Genomic DNA, 22,059 nt, shown 5'->3' with positions numbered 1-22,059 from the left:
GGACAAATACTTAATGACAATTCGTAGAAAAGTATTTGACATGTCAGAATGCATGATACGACTTGTGAAAACGGGATGTCACACTGCTTGTCCCCACAGAAATTCTGTACTGTGATCGATATTCTGGAATAACTGCACAGGTTTGAAGGCTGTTTGGTATACTTCCGAGAATTAATACAAATAGACATGCTGCACAGTTATCTATCAACATTCATACTCTGGTATGTACAAAAGGTGCCTTAGTCGACAAATTCGTGTGATCTGGGTATGGTAGTAATGTATGTAAACATACGTCGAAATGTGTGGCATAAGGCTCGAATGTACTGGCGCAAACTCAGATGACGAGCTCCAACTCGACCGTCCAAATATAAGACGCCACAATGTTGACTGTATTTAAAAGACACTGTGGAATTATCAAAAACACAAAAAAGGATGGCCCCACCCAGTCGGTAAGTGTAGCAGGTTTGTTAAATAGCGGCCTGTCCTCGATTCTGACTGAATGGAAGGCCTGTATGTTAAATCATTTCGTGGAAGTGAAGTCGAGAAACCTCATGGGGGTGAGATGTCTGGGGGTGAGATGATGTTCTGGCAGAAGTTAGCTAGACCCTCCGAAGCTACTCTTTCTATAATAGCGTGTCAGCTCTACCTGCTCTGGCATATGCCGATTATCGTGCAGAAACGTATGTAAAATAAATAAAAGACATTAGGGGTTTAACACTTTATTCCTCGACAGGTATGTGACAACAACGATGTTGCGGAAGGGTATTGCTATTGGGCTGCGTGAAACGATACTTAGGTACTGTGAGTATGAGAATTCCATAATGTTTCGATGCTATACACCAATAAAAGCTAATCGGAAATGTTGTGCTGTTGGAATGTAAAGTGACTGAAGTTAGGGTTAAGACATATGCAAAGAAAATGACGTGGGTGAGACTAAGTCCGGTTGTAAGGGATGTGATTTTGTTTTTTTTAATTGATGGTAGCTTAAAAGAGATAACTGGACATTAAATACAACTGTTCCAACGAACTTCGTATCGCAGAACAGCGAACGCAAGCGGAGACATCTGCGGCCGGTAGGGGACACAGCGCTCTCAGTTGCATATTTTAGGAAAAAGGACACATGTGACTCTTCTTTTTTCTGTGGAGTGACCTGGTGTCTTTCTTTATTTTGTGGTCCACCGGCTTTCCACATGCCCCTGGTAAGGGATTAGGGACTTTGGCTGCTGGGTGACTGGGACGTCTGCTTGCATCAGCTACGGCAGTGGCCGGTTCTTCCAGCCAGGTTTCTTTATATTTCGTAAACACTACCTCGATATACCATTGCACTGGTAAAGTGGGATCTGGCATAGTGTATAAACAACATTATCTTTAATTATAGCTTCTTGAACGTAAAATGATTCGGTTATTGCGATATACGAACAGATAGTGTGAAAGGCTGTGCTCTTTGATGTTAATTCACCTGTCCGAAGTGTTTGTAATACCAACATGTATGACAATTTATTCACAGACACTGATTTGAACACCAGGGACGCTCACAAATAATGTGATGTAGTCCATCAAACTGAAAGAAATCGGTTAACATAGATGTTTCTTCAGAGTTTAAAGTTGTCACTTTTTATTTCGTCCCTTGGAAGTTTCAAAATGCGAGGACATTCAGCAGTGGTCAGTAGTTTTCACAGCATAATAGAGGAAGCTATTTCAATTTTATGAATCGTAGACATGTATATGAGATGTGAGATAAGATAGTAAATCTGTCAGATGTATAACTATAGAACTCCGACCTCTGCAGCCTGCTCATCTGTAATTGGTAGCAGGTATGTGGTTTTTTCACATCAATAGAAGTCACAAAATGATAGGAGGCGTAGAAAAAGAAAGACAGACAGAGAAAGAGAGAGAGAGAGACGTGAATTGTATCCTGTAGCTGAATGCAAAAGTAACTGTATAGATGCCGTTCTATATTGACAGTTCAATCATCTGAAATTAGTGTAGTGGCCTTATGTATGAGAAGTGCTCTCTAACTATACCGACTTTGCTCATAAAACGAAAATAAAATGGACCGCACTTATTTTCGTGGAAAAATGACTATTTTAACATCGGCGCGGTTGTGCTTTTTAATAGATTCTTGTTTGTAAGTGGTGTATTGATGTTAAATACAACTGTTTACACTGAAATGTTTCTCTCAGAATAGCGAGCGCCTGTGGGGGCAACTACTGGTGGTGTGGTGCGATTGTCTCTTTTGGGTGGCTGCAGCTGCATTTTTAGACAAACAACATGCAGCCTTCTTTCTTCACTTTGTTCTCTACCCCACTGGAGCGGTGACTTATTTTGTATGAATAGATGTTGTCTGCATCGATAGTGCTCACCGCTCAATAGACGTGCTCCGCTGGAAATTCTGCCTCCGACTGCCGCCACACTGCCTGCTTGCATCTACAGCAGTCAGGGGTGTGTGGTGGCAGCGGTCGTCAGAAAACGCGTTCTGGAGAGTTCTCTGTAATCTGGTTGTTGTTCCAGAGGCTGATAAATGCATTCACAGAACAAAGCATTTCATCTGACTTTGGTGGAACGCTTTGTGTGCTACCGGCAACAGATTCTGGAACAGATAAGAAAAACTGCTTCTACTCTGCAAGGGCTAGGAGATGGGTGGGATGAAGGAAAGGTTTCAGAGGAAGGAGGTAGTGGTGGTTCTGATGTTCTTAGTTTGCTACCACATGCCTAAGAGAACACATCGTTATGGTGGTGAGCGATTTTTTTTCGGTAGCTGTGTGACGTTACTACAATGCTTTTCGATAATTTCCGATGTATGTTGCATTACGGTTCATTGTTTACGAGTGGTGGTTTTCACGTTAATTTCGATGTTTATTCGTCCAAGAGCAGTGAAGCATTTAGCATGACCTGTGTGTGCGTACTTGTGTATGTATTTAAAACATCAAGGCTGTTTGGTTTCGAGTGGTGTTTGGTTGTTGGATTACATGATTTTTCTTATGAGAGCAGTGAAGCATTTACTATGAACTGTGTTTGTTTGCCTGTGTGCATAAGCATTTAAACGATCAATGGTGTTTGGTTTCAGGTTGTGATTAGTTGGATTTTACGATTTTTTTAAACTGATGATTTTTTTTTTTTTTTTCAATTACAGTTCTGCAAATGGTACTGCAGATGAATGAATTGAGGTCGAAAATCTTGGAGGTGAATCTCAGGTGACCACACACAGAGCATTCCCCACCAATCTATAGTGTTGTAATTATGTTATTTGGACATGTAGTAATACCTGCACCAGCAGCTAAGCCTTTTTCTCAGCGGGGCAGCTGTAGAACAGTTTCAAGTGGTACTGCTCACTAAGTCACACACATGATCAGCAAAAGTTGAAGACCGCCTGTAGAAAGTTGGGGGGGGGGGGGGGTAGTTTAGTGTGGGGTGATTGTAGGACAGTTTGAATTCATTGTGATCACTGTATTGTGAACTAGGACAGTCAGTCTTAGAAATTCAACTGAACAGATATGCACACAATCAGAAAAAATTGGGGATGGGGGTGGCATAAAGTGCTGTTGGTGGACAGCGGAAAGTGAGGGCGGGGTTGTTGGAGTGTGGAGGACAGTCCAGCAGTCAGTTTCCAACCAAAAATAATAATAAATGAAGTATACTAATCTAGCTTTCCTCTCTAGAACCTGGATAGAGACTGACCACTTGTCACAATTTGCAGGGGATGTGGTGGGGATTAGGGGTGCATGACATCATAGGAGTTGGGGGAGGGGTGTGGGAGGTGAGTAGCGCCCTCTGGTGGATGCAGTGTGAACCAGCTCAGTCAGTTCCTACATGTCGAGGTGAACATACATACATCTCCACCTCAGGTTACTGAAAGTAGCCCAACTGAACTATAAATAAATAAATAAAATACCCTGCCTTCCTCTCCAGCACAGGATTATCGTTTTCCAATAAAAATAAATAATGTACACTACTCTAACCTTTCTATCTGGCAGCTGGACAGAAGCTGATAGTTTCCCACTATTTCCAGGGATGTGTGGTGGTTGGGGGAGGTGATATCAGTGGAATGGAGGGAGTGGTAGGTTAGATTGAAGGAGGTAGCCCAGTTGCTTTATTTCCCGCCATTTACAGTGGCTGGAGTGGGGGTATGACGTCATAGGAAGGAACTCAGTTGCCATTTGTATAAATTACGTGCACCAGGAATCTCCTGGCCCACTACTCATGTTCTGTGAACATTTGACCCGTTTCACCATATTCGAGATATTCGCTCGTAGGCTCTGCATAATAATAAACTGCCCTTTGTGAAAGTCGCTTATCTCAATGGGATTCCCCTTTTACAGCCCATATCGTCGCTACAGTGATCTCCTGTCTCTGTCTGCTCTGCTTACATACTTTTGTTACCACGTCACGTGCCCCCAATGCCACCAGGCAGCATCCAACGTCAGAGTGAGTAGTGGGCACAACGTTTTCCTGATCAATGTATTTTGCTATTAAAAAAACAAGAAAAGTCAAAAACAGTGATATCTGTAACACCATCAATCAGAAGCATCTTACTAACAAGTCTAAAAAATGTGTAAATATTGGGCCTCTTCCAGTTTCTTGAACCTATATTTATTTACTAACCATTTTGTTGAAGACCAGAATGCTTCTGGAGTGGGCAGACCACCTACTGTTTTATTGGAAGGTGGGGCGGAACGACAGTAAAGGAGCAAAAAGAAGATCGTCCGATTGAGTCACATACTCTATGCCTTATTGAATTCAGAAATATGTTTGATGAACACATCCATGCTCCTTCAATTATTCTACCAGACCTTGTGTAAGTGAATGGCTACTAGGTTTCTGCAGACAGTCCAAATCTGAATGTTAGCTCAAACATTCGCATTGGTCTAGATGCACAACGGCAGTACGCCATTAGGTTGCAAGTTATTCTTCATAATGTCCTCTGGAAAAACATGACTGTAAACGAATACAGATTAGCTGGTGACAGAAAACGGCTACATGCTAGTAAATGAGTGCGATGTTACTTTTACAGTGTGTCGTAGGTATATAAAATGTCTGCAAATTTAAAGAAAGGGAAAATTATACAGTACTGCGACTGCAAGGATGTTACAAACATAAGAACAGAAATAACATAGCGCCTGCCAGTGTGATAAGACTTTCAGTTGTTACTAAGCTATCATACTTACATCACTGAGGGTGCTGAGTGTGAACTCCTTAGAAGGGAAGTAGAAATCCCGTATCTTCTTAGTGATCAGATCTGCATTTAAGGACGTGTGATACAGTAATGTTATGGGAAACAGTCTGTCACTCTTGTTCTTTAGTTCTTGAAATAATGTCTCGTTTGAAACAAAAGCTGAAATAAAAATGTGAACTATTAGTTGAAAGGGGATAGTGACCGCTAAGATTTACAAGCTGTTCAACCATGTTGAAAAAAATTCGTTGATGAATGAACAGAACGTACTCGCTAGAAAAAAATGGCTCTGAGCACTATGGGACTTAACCTTTGAGGTCATCAGTCCCCTAGAACTTAGAACAAGTTAAACCTAACTAACCTAATGACATCACACACATCCATGCCCGAGGCAGGATTCGAGCCTGCGACCGTAGCAGTCGAGCGGTTCCGGACTGAAGCGCCTAGAACCGCTCGACCACAGCGGCCAGCTATACTCGCTAGATATGTGCATGTGCATTAATTTCTCTAGTGGGTACGAAATATAATATGTATTTAACGCTGAAAACTAATGCTACTTTATTTACAGAAGTGGGAGGAAAAGAATAAATAACTAGAATCAAGTGAAGTGTGATATGCACTTATAAATACCTCCTCATAATTTAACGACTAAATTTCAAACTAATACTACTCTTGAACATTGCAACAGTGGTGTAATAACTCTCCAATAAAATGTAATCTGCTACAAGTAAGACTGGTCTCGAGTCAAAGAGCTGTGAAACGGCAATACTCAGTAAAAGACTGTATGCTGATGTATGCTTTAGTGGGCTACATCAGGGATGTGCTGCTGACTGTGTGCCCAGCTCTCTCACCTGGCATCTCACTTCCACACTGCCATGCCCCGATTTCTGAACTTGAGGAGGGGGAAGATTCGGAAACTGCCACCATACAGCATTTAGATGGTAATGCTGTTACAATGCATGTGATTTGGTCCCGTATTTCACATTTCTCAACAACATAGCTCACAAGCAAAATAAATTTTCTGAATTATTTAATTATCTTTGGCACACTGGATACTGGGTGTCCATAACTAAATTTCCTGTTTCAAAATTCTGTAGAGAGGGAATCACTGCTGAGAATGGACTCAAATTTGAAGACGTATTATAGACGCAGGGGAAACGTCATAAAAAACTACCTATAGATGGCGCTGTAAGAGTCTTAACGTAAATGGGGTCGGCTACAAATGACAAATGAATCACAATACGATGGCTATGGTTTCCGTTCCACATTACACCATTCGAACTGTACAATGCACATGACTGCACAACTTCGCCGCCGGCCGCGGTGGTCTAGCGGTTCTAGGTGCGCAGTCCGGAACCGCGCGACTGCTACGATCGCAGGTTGGAATCCTGCCTCGGGCATGGATGTGTGTGATGTCCTTAGGTTAGTTAGGTTTAAGTAGTTCTAAGTTCTAGGGGACTGATGACCACAGATGTTAAGTCCCATAGTGCTCAGAACCATTTGAACCACAACTTCGCCAGTCAACAGCGGTTGCAGTATTACGTAGTTAAGTCCATCCACTACGGCAAGGTCGTACCTCATCGGATGGGAAAGATAGGGTTTTAATTGTTCTGAGGCCAAAAGAGCATAAAAGAAAAATGACATTGGTTTTTGACAGTCCTTGGGCCAAAAACAGCATAAAAATCTAAATGACATCGGTTTCTAATTGCCGTGCGACTGGAGCAAAACATGTTGAGTATGCAGACCATTATTTTGTGTCACAAGTTGAAATCGAGAAACAGCATCTTCCACAACAGATCGGAGTGTCTTAGGGTTCTTAGGGTTCACGTTCAGAAAGCGCTGCGCAATGTGTGCCTTCAATGCAGCTACGTACATGATTGGATCACAGAACACAACATCTTTCAGGTAAGACCACAGGCAGAAGTTACACGGTTTAAGATCAAGTGATCTGCACGACGAGGCGGTAGGGAAATGACGGCTGGCAATTCTAGCATTTTCGAAATGCCGCTGTAGCGATCGCTTCACTGGCTGTGCAATGTGCGGAAGAGTGCTATCTTCCATAAAAATGACTTTCCTCACACTACCATGGTGGAACGACATTGGTGTGCAAAAGACCCTCATAGCCTTTACCATTGCCGATTCAGGTAAGGACGCGCATGAATCATCTCCACGGAAACAGACGACCTACGATAAACGGTGCCAACAACCTGCACCGCGCAGTCGCCTTTGCAGAATGAGGTTGTATTGGTTGACGGGCGTGCGGATTTTCCATTGCCAATAGTCTGCAATGCTGCAAATTGACATGTCCTTGGAGATGGAAACTGGCTTCGTCTGTCCACAGAATATGCCATGGCTATTATTGTCTGCTTCCATTCGAGCAAGAAATTCTAGAGCGAATGTTTGTCTTCCTGACAGGTCAGCAGAAAGCAACTCCTCAACAGGGATGATTTTTATGACATGTAATGCAGGATTTTTCGTAGATTTTCATGCGCTATGCTCGCAGGCATGTTCACCATTCTGGCCGTTTCCCGTGCACTGCATGTTTGCATACCACCGTCCGACCCTTGCAGCAATGCTGTGACCACAAACTCCATACATGTCAAATCGACAGCTTTCCTCACTCTGCCACACTGAACTTGAAAAGAACATTTTTTCTTTATTGTTATTTTATATCCCTGCCCCGTGTGGGCAGAGGTAGGCTGGAAGCGCATAATACGCGGCTCTTCAGCCAAGCGGCTATAAAACTATCACAGGATAAATGTTAAATACAAACAATACGGGTATAAAAGATGAAGTTGACACATGACAAAGGAAAGCAATTGGAGCTAAAATACACAAAAAAGGAATAGTTCAGCGAGGCACGTCTGCATAAAATCCGCCTGTAATTAAAATGACACTCGACGAAGACATAGTACAGAAACAATGGCGCGCGAGGAGCACAGTTAAAAATGGCGTCCACAGTATTAAAGCCACATGGGACAACGACACGTAACACACACTGCTCTTATGTAAAACATACAGCGAGCACCAAAACACGACAGAGAGAAACTGGAAGGACCTACCAAGGGTTCAAAAGAGCTTGTATTTTGGAATTCTGTAATCATTTTCTCCAGATCCTTAACAGAGATAGGACCAATGTAATTTTTCAAACCCTTAAGTGTCCTAAATTACTACAAGATTACTAGCTCACAGAGCTTTACCAGCAGTGCCCGAGCTTTCATGGAGTCATTCAGGTGGACTCTCGGACGCAAACTAAGGAACAGCCGTATGCCTCGCATCTGTTGATGTGAACATTCTGACGCTTACATCGTCATCTATTGGTCAAAATTCCTACAGATCTTTATTTGTTCCAGGATCTATCCCCCAGCTGTTCAGATTTGACGTCATTCTGAACAGTGCTTTCTGCAACGTTCTGAAACTGTAACTTTAATTATGGATACCCTGTGCGTAACATAATTCTTATCTGGTAAGAAATGTCGGCACACGGACGGATGCAGAAAATTTCAGATTTCCGCACTCAGGTTTGCCACGTAATTGTGAATTACTTACTTTCACAATCGGGAAAAGCTTTTCACACATATATATGTTTATCGTAATTATTTATTTCGTTTGCAACCTCATTAATGGAGACGTAGAAACTCTTCCCAAGGAAAATAACACAGGAATCCCCGACAGATTTCACAGAAAAAAAATGGCTTTGAAATGGGAATTACGTAGAACATGGAAACCGGTGTTTTCAACTGAAAAGATAAACAGACTATAAAACAGCTCTAAAACTGTGAAGATAAAAAGTCTCTAAAGGAGTTCAAAAAGTTTTCTTGTAATTCTTTCAGCAACACAATGAATTCATCAAAACTCGCATTTTCTTTAGCGCCAGTTAGTTTAGAAAAATGACCGGTGTTTTTACAGAATTTGTCTCTTCACAATGCTATTTTTTAAAATCCATCCACATCAAATGAGAAGTAAGTTATTTCTCACCTTCCAATGTCTTACTTTGGACAGTGTACAGTCAAAGTCCACTTAAAATGAGAGGTGTGCAGTGCTTTCCAGGTGTTATAATTATCGTTCCTGCTCTTCGTTTTCCTTCATAATTTTAACAATACCAGGTTTAAATTGAAAACGTGTTCCAGGCATGCCCCACGATGCAACCAAAGTACTTTGCAGTAATGTATAAAATCTGCATACTCGTCCTTCAGTTTCACCGAAAACTGTTGCAACTGACGGTGTAACAACGCGTGCAGACACAGAAAATTTATTATTCCTATCACCAATTTCATCAAATTACTGCAAATTTAGCACGAAGTGTTTCGAGGTGTGCAGAACGATGAATCCCGTTTGTCGATCGTTGTAATATTTTGCTCTTTTATCGTCAGATAAGTCTTTAAATTCTACCTGCACAGTGTCCTAATGTCGTTCCATAGCAAAACTGCAGCCCCATTATGGGACAGCATAGCAGATTTAGACAACTCTCATCTTTTTGTCTTTACAGTTCAGTTATGAAGGCTTGTGATGATAGATATCTAGATCGTGGACGATCTCATGCCTACCGAAAAACAATATAGAGCAACGATGAATGAAATGTCACGCTGTGCGAGTAGTTCGATCGCTTTTGTTGAGGTTGATTTGTCTAGTGTCTTTGGATCTTGGTGGCAGTTCATGTGTTTCTCGTTGGTTTTATCCCAGGACACGTACGACATGTGACACATATGTCATGATTTCAGTATTTGGTTGTTGTTGCTTTGTCTCTGGGTTTCATATTATGTTTTCATTGTCGCATTTGGTCTGTTTTTGTGTGTTGTATAGCTGCCGTAAAGTTTCTTTAAAACCGAAAAGAGTTGGAATTAATTTTATTACTCGTACAGACAACACAGTGGCATGCATTTTTTGTAGTTACCGTTATAGCAAGTGGTTTTGAGCATCATTTTTAACTAATGCACATTCGCTCTTAATACTAAATAGCAGTATACTTGATACATTAGACTAGTTTATGTCCAGAACCTTTTTCATATTGTCAAAGTCTATTGCACAACAAAACAAGTGTTTAAGTTACTTCCTACACCTCGACGTTTACTTATCATCTGAAGGGCAAACAGGCAGTCGGAAACAGTTTTATCTGACAGTAAGCCATTACAGGCAACAGAGAATTTACACTATGTGGATATAAGATAAAAGTGTGAACGTTGTGATTAAACTAGCACTGCCGGTGTAACGACATCTTATGTTGGATTAAAAGAGATTTTATGGTGACGATAAAACTGTAATTAAGAAACGAACTGTCTTTTGATCTCATCCTCATATCACACTTCCTGGCTGGCATGTACGTATCAGTGTCATATATCATCTCAACGCATGTAGAGCGAGGCCATTTAACTGTCTCTTTCTAAAACGTAACTCCGCCCGAACACGTCATGTAGAACCAACGGTACTGACCGGCCGCCGTGTCATCCTCAGCCCACAGGCGTCACTAGATAACGTCCTCATTCTGGTCGCCTATATTTAGACATCTCTCTTACGCTAAAGTATTTCTAGCTACATCGAAGCCACAACAGCCATTGGCTTGCTGTTGACTTTGTTTGATCTAGTAACCGAACTAGTCGAAGCTCTTCCTCTCTTTATTTGGCCAAGGTAACTCTTTTGTGGTCGGTTGACATGAGCAGTTTATTACCCATTTCTGAGACTACTTATTATTTGAAAGCAATATGAAATGGGGCGAGCACATAAAGACGGTAGTAGGGAAAGTGGATAGTCGACTTCGGTTTACTGTGAGAATTTTAGGAAGTGGTTCATCTGTAAAGGAGATCTACTACAGAGCACTAGTGCGACCGATTCTTGAATACTGCTCCAGAGTTTGGGATCCCCGCCAGGTCGGATTAAAGAAATGCATTGAAACATCTCAGAGCAGGGCTACTACAGCTGTTACCGTTAGGTTCGTTCAAATCGCGAGTATTGCGGAGATGATTCGGGAACTCGAATGGGAATCCCTGGAGGGAAGGCGACGTTCATTTTGCGAAACACTGTTAAGAAAATATAGAGAACGGGCGTTTGAACTTGACTGTGGAACGATTATACTGCCACCAACATACACCATGGGAAATGCTCAGCGGAAACGCATCAAAACTCCATACTACCAGAAACCACAAAGCAGGAAAGACGTGCTGCACTACAAAATTACTCGAAATCGGAGCAACAAACAAACGGTCAAGAACACCAACCAGACACAACCAAGGACCCCAAGCTGAATACCGTTAATTACGTCAACTACGAAAACTTAGAGAGGTTAACCTATGGCTTAGCTGACTGGAAAACAAGGATATATTTCAAACAGCTCCTCGCTACGTAATATGAACTAAGCAAGAAAACGCGGATAAAATCTGCTTCCCAACTACAGAACGAACTGACAGGATGGTCCTAAGAGTTGAAAATCTGCCAACGAACCCAAAGAACTATGTAAGAGTTTAGGGGAGGCATGTGCGCGAAGAGGAGATGGCCTAAACCTAGAGAAAGTATACAAGGACTTCGTGAGAGCACATGGACGTGTGTTTCTGGATTTTAAAGAAACCACACCCAAGTGTTTTTCCCTTACTAGATATCCCTTCTGAATGTAATACAACTAAACTGCCAGGGCAGCACCCTAGTAAACATGGAACTAGCTACGCTCTTAGAAGAAACAAAAGCAGACATCGCCTGCGTTCAGGAACCTTCTCTGCGAGGCGGGAAGACTTTAGTGCTCCCCTCACATTACATCATAATAGCAGAAACACCAACGCGAGAGCCGCGATAATAGATCACGCAGTTTTGCTCTGAACACATAGTAGCAGCAGAAATAACAGACAGACCTGATGTATGGCTCATGTCGTCTATTTACGCTCAGTACTTGTATGATAGAGGACCTTTCTCAGACAAAATTAAAGACATTGCACGACACTCAGAAAGAAAAAAGCTGCTCATTCTGATATAAACGCAAAAACTCCCTTTTGGAACTCAGACAGAACTGACGACAGAGGGCAACTAGTGCTTGAAGTGATAAATGAATGCAACCTCTTCATACTGAATAGGGAGGGTCAGCCACCTGCCTACCGCGGAGACGCCGGTGGTGTAAGTAACGTAGACCTTTCCCTAGGGAACGCCAAATCTCTTCCACTAATCAATACATGGAGGGTATTATATAAAGCCACACACAGCGACCACAACGCAATCGTCAAACCACGGACAGATATATCAATGCACATAACATGGACAACGGACTGCAGCATTTGCTCATAGGAAGAGCCGACTGGTGAAACTTTCGAGATATTGTTGAGGCGTCGTTATTACACACTGTTCAAGGCATGTACTGACAGATGTCCTACAAAGGGCTCAAAACAATGGTTCAAATGGCTCTGAGCACTATGCGACTTAACTTCTGAGGTCATCAGTCGCCTAGAACTTAGAACTAATTAAACCTAACTAACCTAAGGACATCACACACATCCATGCCCGAAACAGGATTCGAACCTGCGACCGTAGCGGTCGCTCCCCCAAAAACAACCAAAGACAACAAGGCAAGGCTACTGGACCAATTTCGTAAAAACCCAGCTACAGAACGACATCTGGAGACAACCATACAAGATAGAAATAGAACTAGTTATGAAGTTACGACACCTACAGTTCTGTCAACACTAAAACAAGCTGAAGGCACAGTGACCAGAGGATGGAGAAGCACAGCAGACTATCTCCTGAACAGGCTCCTCCCAGATGACGACCCCACACAAGACGAGCGACACCGCGCTGACGTAAGAGAGAGCATGAGGCAACCATACATCAGTGACAGCTTAACCATGCCTTTCGCGCAAGAAGAAGTCGCGACGGCAATCAGCAGGCTTAAAAACCGAAAAGCACGCGTCCCACACATTAAAACAAACAGCAACACAAATTACACCTCTTCTTACTAACATGTTCAACGAGACACTACTAACAGGTAGGATTCCAAACCTCGGGAAAACTGCTAATGTAGTAATAATGAGGAAATCACAAGACAAAGAGCCAACAGACCCCAAAAAGTACCGACCGATCTGTATCTTAAACACTCTCGGCAAGTACAGGAAAGGCTCCTGTGTGACCGTTTACAATTGCACAGACACCGCCTCGGCCTAACGCCCCATCAATTCGGCTTCAGGGAAGGTATATCAATAGAAGACGCCGTCAACCAGCTTTTGACAACTTGTGGTGGCCATCCCTCTCGCCAGGTTATGGGAAATGAGGCTTTCAGCTTCCCTCTAAAGTTGCCTCCTCGACTAATGCAGAGACAGAGTGGCGGAGAGGAGGGCTAGTACACGGAAGGTTGTCAATAACGAAGGGATGTACACAGGGCTCGATCTGCGGACCAGTATTCTAGGATATCGCAATCGAGCCCTTGCTGAACGCCCTGGACAGTGACGACAGAGTAAGAGGTGTGGTGGCTTACGCAGATGACCTGCTCGTAGTTGTATCAGCCAACTCGAGAGCAGCACTAGAGACAAAAGGCAAGCAACTGCTTCAGAAAATTAACAGTAGGTGCCAAGAAGATAAATTAAAAATAGCTCCCAACAAAACTGTATCTTTACTCCTAAGAGGGACAATACAGAGGAATCCAATTATAAAATTGGACAACAATCTTGACAAAAACTTTCTTTCAACCATCGTATAAAATTGACAATTGACTAGGCCTCCAAAATTATGCACAAACTAGTAAGACTCATTTCAAGTTACCTCTTAAGATGATAAGGATCTACCACATTGCGATATTTGAATCCATCGAATGCTTCGCTGCAAGTGCTTGGGCTCACAGACTGAACATAAAGACAATTGCAAGACGAGGTAAACGTAGTGTACCCCTGAGAATGAGAGGAGCCTTCAGCACCACGTCACTAGAGGCACTTTGCGTTGTGATGGTGACCTGCCCTATAGACATAACAATACGTTATGGAGCTGCACTTTACTGCCTTAAGAGGGAGAGGCTCGATAACGTCACCGAAATTGTGGGAACCAACATTATGAACAAAACACAAATGAAACAATGGAGGATTCTAACATGGCAGAGAGAGTGGGATTCATCCGACAAGGGTCGCCGAGTACACTCTTTCTTTCCTGATGTACACGAAAGACTACAACTGAAACATATCGACCCAAGCCGGGGGATGGTTCATTTCCCGACAGGCCACGGGCCGTATCCGGTACATTTAAACCATATGGGACTAACTGACGATGAAGTATGTGTATGCAGAGAAACTGGGACACCAGAACATGTCACACTGCTGTGCAACACGCTAGCAAGTGAGACCTACACAGAACAACAATGGGTAGCGTTCTCGCTTCCCACGCCCGGGTTCCCGGGTTCGATTCCCAGCGGGGTCAGGGATTTTCTCTGCCTCGTGATGGCTGGGTGTTGTGTGATGTCCTTAGGTTAGTTAGGTTTAAGTAGTTCTAAGTTCTAGGGGACTGATGAACATCGATGTTTAAGTCCCATAGTGCTCAGAGCCATTTTGAACCAGAACAACAATGACATCGCCAGAATAATACGTAATCCCGATGTCTGGAACACAATAAAGATCGTAGCCGATATTGTATCGAACACTCTGCACGAAGAATACAAGTCCCCGAACCCATATGGAAGGAGGCGTAGACAAGCACAAACAACACAACAAATCACATGGGAGACACAAACACGACCACAGATTCCGAAACCTAGGAAGGAATACTAAGTGTACATGACTCAGAAGGGATCAGTATTTAAGGGACCAAAATCAACAACACAACAACCATAAAACTAATAAACACCAGCACCACATACTACGACTGTTGTAATAAGGTAATGTCGCTTGGGAGGAGAAGGCTCGAAGAACTTTTATTCCGAGGTTCCTTCTCCCCAATGACATACTGGATATGTTTAAAGTATACTGCACACAAGCAGTAATGTATTGCTCGTCTTATTGTGTGCAGACTGAAGCATATTCTCTTCTCTGTTCGATGCTACAATCAATGAATTTTAAATATCAGTAATATATTCAGTTATTTAAGGAATAATGTATTCAAATAGCAATGAACTATATTCTATTGCTACTAACAAATTACAGACATAAGTGTATTTCTCATGTAAAGCTAAAATTCATGTATTCCGTGTACGAAGTGCTGAATCAGTATTTAATCTCTATAATCTGTGGAAACACACATTAGCACAAACCATTTCAGATGAGAATGGCTCGAGGTTGTACCGAGACCTTCTCATCTAAAACAGGTAGAAATAGTCCATTATCAAGCAACATGCTGTGATGGTACAAACCTAGATGAATAGGTCTAGTATGCGAGGATTGTTTTGTGGAGAGCGAGCACGCGACATGTTGCGCCATTCGCGGAAGCGTGTGGCGCGCCCGCGCGAGATTCGCAACGTGTCGGCGGGATGCCTCCGCCGGGCGGCCACGTGGCCCGTAGCTTAGAGCATTGTTTGGTTTTTCGCGTATTACGAGAAAACTACGTAACTCACGGTGAAGAACGATGCGGCAGTGGATTATGGTCAGCAATATACACCTTCTGAAAGATCGATCTTTATTTTAAGTCACGAGACGCAAAACTTATAGTAACTTCGAAATTGTTTAATATCACAAATACTGAAAGATTAAAAAAATAGTAAATAACAACTTACAGGGATGAGAGAGCGCTCATTAAAAACGTCTCGTCATAGCGGACCGAGTGCCGTAGTCATATGTTAAGATTCATAAATAATTAAGCTCGTGAAGAGCAATAAACAAAGTTGGATAGGAAATTGTTTATAAAATACAATAGAAAATTCAGGACGTAAAGAATGGCTCTATATAATATTTTGGGTGGCATCACATGTATTTTTAACTAGTTAAGTTGTACTATACACTTAACATGCAGTAGTTTTCATTGTTTGCAAATTATTATTAACATTTATCGCCTATAATTAATTAATTATTATAGATATGAAGATTTTGAGCAGCGCAATGTGTAGATCGCTATAGATTACTACTGAAAACAGTGCTATATGCAGTTCTATGTTAAAACTATGCACCACAGATGTAAACAAACAAATTTGCGCTAATTGCGAAATTTTGCAAAAGCTAAAACTTGCTTTACGGGCGATAGAATAATCCTAGAAATTAATTTAACATAGTAAATAAGATGTACGGTTTAGCGTGGTTCCGATGGTCTACTTATTTCTGTTGAGGGATGTATGTGTCAAAATTTGTAACCTTAACTGTTGAGACTGGTACTTGCATAACAGTGGCGGGGGGGGGGGGGGGGGGAGTGGGGGAGTGTAGACATCCGAGCCTATATAAGCGAGCGACCATCTTGGCCAGGGTCAGTCGTTGGGGAGTCGTTGGCCAGGCGTTTGGCGGGTGGGTGGCGAGCGAGCCCGACATGTGGGTGGCCCATGTGGTCGTTTGATAAGAATTTGTCGCGCCGATTTATTTCGACAAAGAGTAGTGTTTAATAGTGCAAGTGTGCAAGCATGCAAGCATGTATTTGGTGAACTGGAAATGCTACGATTATCGGTGTGAGTACGAATTACAAGGTATAAATCGGCTTAAGCGAACATGTGGCGATCTGTGATTTCGCGCCAAAACTGTCAGAACAAAGAGGATCGCGGGACTTGTGTTTTTGTTCGAATTGATTGAATAATTTTCGATTATAGCAGCCTACATTACTGCTATTGGGGGCTCGGAGTCAAATTATTATTAAAGTAAAACTGTAAACCGTCTCACCAGTACTAATTTCATTGTGTGAAAGAAAAGGACGGCGCCAATAAACAGTAATTGAACTGTGTCATGAAAAATGATTTTACTATAATAATCGCCTAAATTTTGTTCCCTAGCATAAACTGTACTCATATCTGATTAAATATTAATAGAAAAACTATAACTAGTGTGCGGGTGTGGAACAGTATACTAATGCACCAAGTGTGGAAATAATCCCCTGAGACTTACGTGAGAGCTAAAATTGGCACTAACAGTTGTTAACGATCATTTTTATATGCACATTCGTTTGAATGCTTCAACCGCACGTATTTTCCGCCCCGTCGCAATGCTACTCAGACTATATTACGCATCCAAATACAGCATATCACTTCCCTCATCAAATTATTTTCACCACACTCATTGTATTACATTTTCTTTTTTTTTTTTAATTTTTTTTCAGTCTGGATCCGCGCGACTGCTACGGTCGCAGGTTCGAATCCTGTCTTGGACATGGATGTGTGTGATGTCCTTAGGTTAGTTAGGTTTAAGTAGTTCTAAGTTCTAGGGGACTCAGATGTTAAGTCCGATAGTGCTCAGAGCCATTTGAACCATTTAAATTTTTCTTTGATATTTGCATTATATAAATTATATTCTCATCAACTAGGTAGTAACAAATCATACGGAATCATTTTAACAGTTTTTAAGCGCTGAATTCGCTGTAACCACAGAGAAATTTTTATATATTAAGTTCTTTATCTTCTTCTTCTTCGCGCATGGATCACTTAGGACCACGCGTAATCAACATTTGTTGGCCTTCCTTTTCGCCCAGTATTCCTTCAGAAACAACGAATGGGCTAGCTTTCGTTGCGTAGACCATGTATGTCGGTTAGTTTTTCTCTCTTCTTCCTCAAAACCCCGTGTGTTTGTGATTTTTCTGATTTCATTTCTATCATGTAGATTTGGAGACCCTAATTCTCTCAGGTCTTTTTCCGTCTGTTTGTACCGGTTCGGTCTTGTAGTTTTGTTCTTTAAAAATGTATGGATTTTGTGCGTTAACCTGTTTGAGTCCATTCTTTCTAAGCGCCCCATGAATTATTATTTAAAAAAAGCATTAACAACTGTGTACCAATAAGATTGTAACAATGAGAAGTCTTTGCTGTTAGATTCAGAAGCATGGTTCAAATGGCTCTGAGCACTATGGGACTTAACATCAATGGTCATCAGTCGCCCAGAACTACTTAAACCTAACTAACCTGAGGACACCACACAACACCCAGTCATCACGAGGCAGATTCAGAAGCATCCGACCCACCTTACATTTCAAGGCGGTGGGTTACTCTCTACTGTTAATGAAATAAATAACTACCACCGAGATAAGTAAAGGTACGGTACATACAGAGACGTACATACGGTCGCTTTTCCTTCTCCCATTTTGGGAGTGTAACATGAAAGGGAATGACTAGGAGCTGTACAAGTTACCCTTTGCCATGCACCAAAAGATGGTCTGTGGAGTACGAATGTAGACGTAGGACCGAGCAAAGCCGACAGAGAACAAGCTACGGCCCGCACGTGTGCAGTACATTGCGCTCATAAGCAGTTTTGGACGCCGTGGCCTATGTTGTACAATACTCTATGCTGTGAAGCTTCAGGTACAGAAATCGATATATTTATTAATGTATGTTTGCATTTACTGCCCTCAGTCGTGAGCTGAGACAATTTTCGATTTATGATGATGGGCACAACCAGACCCACAGCCTTTCTTGACGAAATAGGACCTGACAGACTTTGGGAGGTGGGACGTTTGCTAGTCTTTTCTTTTTTTCTTTTTTCTTTTAGTTATTAGTGCTTTTCATTGTTTATCTTTTACAACCAGAAAAAACTGTTCGAATTGTGACTCACTGTACAAACAGTTTTCATTCAGGTGAATGTAAATGATGTTCGAATTATGACCCACTGCAATAAGGTCTTTTTCAGCTAAACAGTAAACGAGGCGAGAGTGCTGAAGAAAGAGTATTAGTTCAGAACATTTCACAGGGGATTTCCAGTTGCAGTTTGCTGTAGGCGCTCCATTATTTTATCATCGCCCAGTGATGTCTCTCAATGCATAAGCCCATACAGACAAACGCCACGTAGGTATGCATTACATATCCAGCATACATCACCTTTATTGTGGTTGCAGCATATGGCATACAATCATTGAAAACCTGACTAATATCTTGGTCAAAAGTGATAAACAGGAAATATTTTTCATTTAACTATAGACACTGTTGCTATACAACGTAAGAAATCCTAGTGCCTGTAGTAGTCTGTTTGTCTGTGTGTGTAGTAAACAAGGAAAACTCAAATGCTTTGGTCGAATCTCGTAACAAGAGTTATTACTGGAATGGACAGTATATCCTAAACAGGTAATTGAAAGCATAGTGTATCCAAAAGAGTATATGATTGTTTATGTTTGTCCACAATAAAGGTGACGTATGCTGGATATGTACTGCATACCTATGTGGCGTTTGTCTGTATGGGCTTATGCACTGAGAGACAGCACTGGGCGATGATAAACTAATGGAGTGCGTACAGCAAACTGTGATATCCAAAGAGTCAATGACTACAGTAAACATCAAGTAACTCTTACAATACAAGTGTACTGGCAATGAATTACAATAAACAAATAACATTTTTCTAGGGGTTTAGGCTCTGTGGTGAGTCTCATTTTAAGGAAGCTAATTCTGGGCATTAGGCCTCGTGATTATGAAACACTATAGAAACTGAATTGCAAATTAATTTATTTATTGTTGCATAATGATGCGACTCAATACCCAAAATTACCCTAATCACAATGTTTTACTAATTAGTGAAAACACTCAGCGGCTCATCATTGGGAAAGCTGGTTACTAATTTCTGGAAAACTAATCGTTATGTTTCACCTATTTTAAATTATGAGATAAAATGAGTAATAGATTTTGTACAGAGTGAGAACGATCTTTAACCTTTAGTAGGTACATGTAATGTACAAAGTCGTCAAAGGAGAGGTTACTTGTATGTTTAAGCTACGAGACGCACAAAAAGTACCTTCCACTAGAAATATGGTTGCAACCGTAACAGACAGGTGTCATATAATGTAGATTAACATTAATTGTCTGGAATCGCACGACATCACTACAGAAGTTTCAGAGCATCCTCCAGGATTCCACGTGTTAAGTTCACGTGTAGGCAACGAAACGATGAAGAGCATTATGTGCAACACTCTATAATACCGACAACGTAGTAAGGATATAAACTCCGGTAGCCGATAGCCGTTACTGTCCAGAGGTGCTGCTTGCGCGTAACATTAAAAATCCACTCCGGAGGCCACCAGCAACATGGCGCATCCCGTGACCCTCTGGCGTCAAGTTTTCTCCACAGGGAGTAAGAGGAGAACAAGACAGCTATAGCAATGGGAAAAGTCGTACAACCTGCATGTTTACACTCCATCAAAACACTGTAACACGATACCACTGGCATGTTTTAAGAATGGACATTCGAAGTCGCCGCCGGTCGTTGTGGCCGAGCAGTTCTAGGCGTTTCAGTCTGGAACCACGCGACCACTACGGTCGCAGGTTCGAATCCTGCCTCAGGCATGGATGTGTGTGATGTCAAATGGTTCATATGGCCCTGAGCACTATGGGACTTCACATCTGAGGTCATCAGTCCTGTAGAACTTAGAACTACTTAAACGTAACTAACCTAAGGACATCATATACATCCATGCCCGAGGCAGGATTGGAATCTGCGACCGTAGCGGTCGCGCGGTTCCAGGCTGAAGTGCCTAAATCTGCTAGGCCACTCCGGCCGGCCACAGAAAAGCCAGGGGTACCTTAGGAATACGACACATCATCCACAGGCGGACACCCCTTGGGGATGGAGAAGGTGGACTGGTCCGACCAGAAGCTACCGAAGGGTAAACAAGTAGTTTGTTTGTAAAAACTTTAAATTAGAGCAGAGGGTGAGAGTAAAATTTACAGAAATGTGTAAATCAAAAGTATATATGCGCAGAAAGCAACAGTAAAGTGTAAGGTAAAACATGCCTGTTTTAAGGGAATAGGTGTTGGCTGATGTCACTAGTAGTTTAGTGGGGGAGAAGGAGCGCACAGTTCGCCACTGTTGAAGACTACCTGTTCGACCGGGGAGCAGTACGGATGGCCGGCAGTTGCGCTCTCGAAACATTACCAACTGAGCCTTGCTTTTTGGCTAAATCTGAATAAGACCGTGACAAAGTAACATTCGCGTAGGTGGTGAAGTTATTTTGACTGTGAATGAATGTTTATCTTAATATGTGACAACTACTGAGGCATAGGCGCAAATAGTTAATTGAGCAAAGCTTATTGCGTCCAACAACGTGACATTCATTAAACATTGTAAGTCAGCTGTTGTGCTCGCTCATCCTATTTTTGTTTTCTGCTAATGATCATTATAACCAACTGGTTATGATCATGCTTATTTTTATGTGTGGTATCAAGTGTAAGTAGAGAATGATTTCCGTGACATCCTGTCCTTGTGCATTAAGAGACCTACGTGGAAGCTGAGTGAATTATATTAAGGGGAGTTAGAAAAACAAAAATTTTTTTTCACGTTTTAGGATTTTTATCTCATTATATATTTATATATATAACTTATAAACACACATGAGAAATATTTTATTTTATTTTTTTAAATATAATCTATACCGGATAAAAATGTTAAAATTTTTATGTGCATTAGTTCAAGATGTAATAAAATCGGTAAATTTGTTTAAGAAGGCTGCGGATTGCTGTCTTATGAAGGCCAATTACGTGTTCGTATTAGTAGCAATGTCAAAAACAGAATCATATCGTTTCATAGTATAAACGCGCGTTGTATTTCTAAGTGGTAACGTTTTTCAAGGAAAAGTATGAATAGATAGGCAAATCTCTCAAAAAATAAAGTATGACACCAAAACGAAGTGTTTTGAAGAAACGTGGGTTACATGGTAATAGATTTTCGAATAATTGGAAAAATGTTCAACATGTGGCATGTGAAGTTACAGACAATGAAGTACAGGAAAAATCTTCAGTATCTAGAGAACCATCCATTAGTGCTTCGAAGATTAAAATAAAACGCTGTGATACACAGTTTTCTCAAAACTAATGTGATGTAAATTGTCGGTTAGGTGATATATTGATA

General features: G+C 41.6%; 1 protein-coding gene across 1 annotated transcript in view; it reads right to left on the bottom strand.

The window, feature by feature from the left end:
- LOC126252836 (venom carboxylesterase-6-like) overlaps positions 1–22,059 on the bottom strand; it is a 135,882-nt gene that overhangs the window by 44,696 nt on the left and 69,127 nt on the right. Inside the window, exon 7 of the mRNA XM_049953781.1 lies at positions 5,166–5,332. Within this exon, the coding sequence (XP_049809738.1) occupies positions 5,166–5,332 (167 nt within the window). The remainder of the gene's footprint in view (positions 1–5,165; positions 5,333–22,059) is intronic.

This window comes from Schistocerca nitens, chromosome 4 (genome assembly GCF_023898315.1).
Source record: "Schistocerca nitens isolate TAMUIC-IGC-003100 chromosome 4, iqSchNite1.1, whole genome shotgun sequence".
Classification (NCBI taxonomy): Eukaryota; Metazoa; Arthropoda; class Insecta; order Orthoptera; family Acrididae; genus Schistocerca; species Schistocerca nitens.
This window is presented reverse-complemented; position numbering and strand designations above follow the sequence as displayed.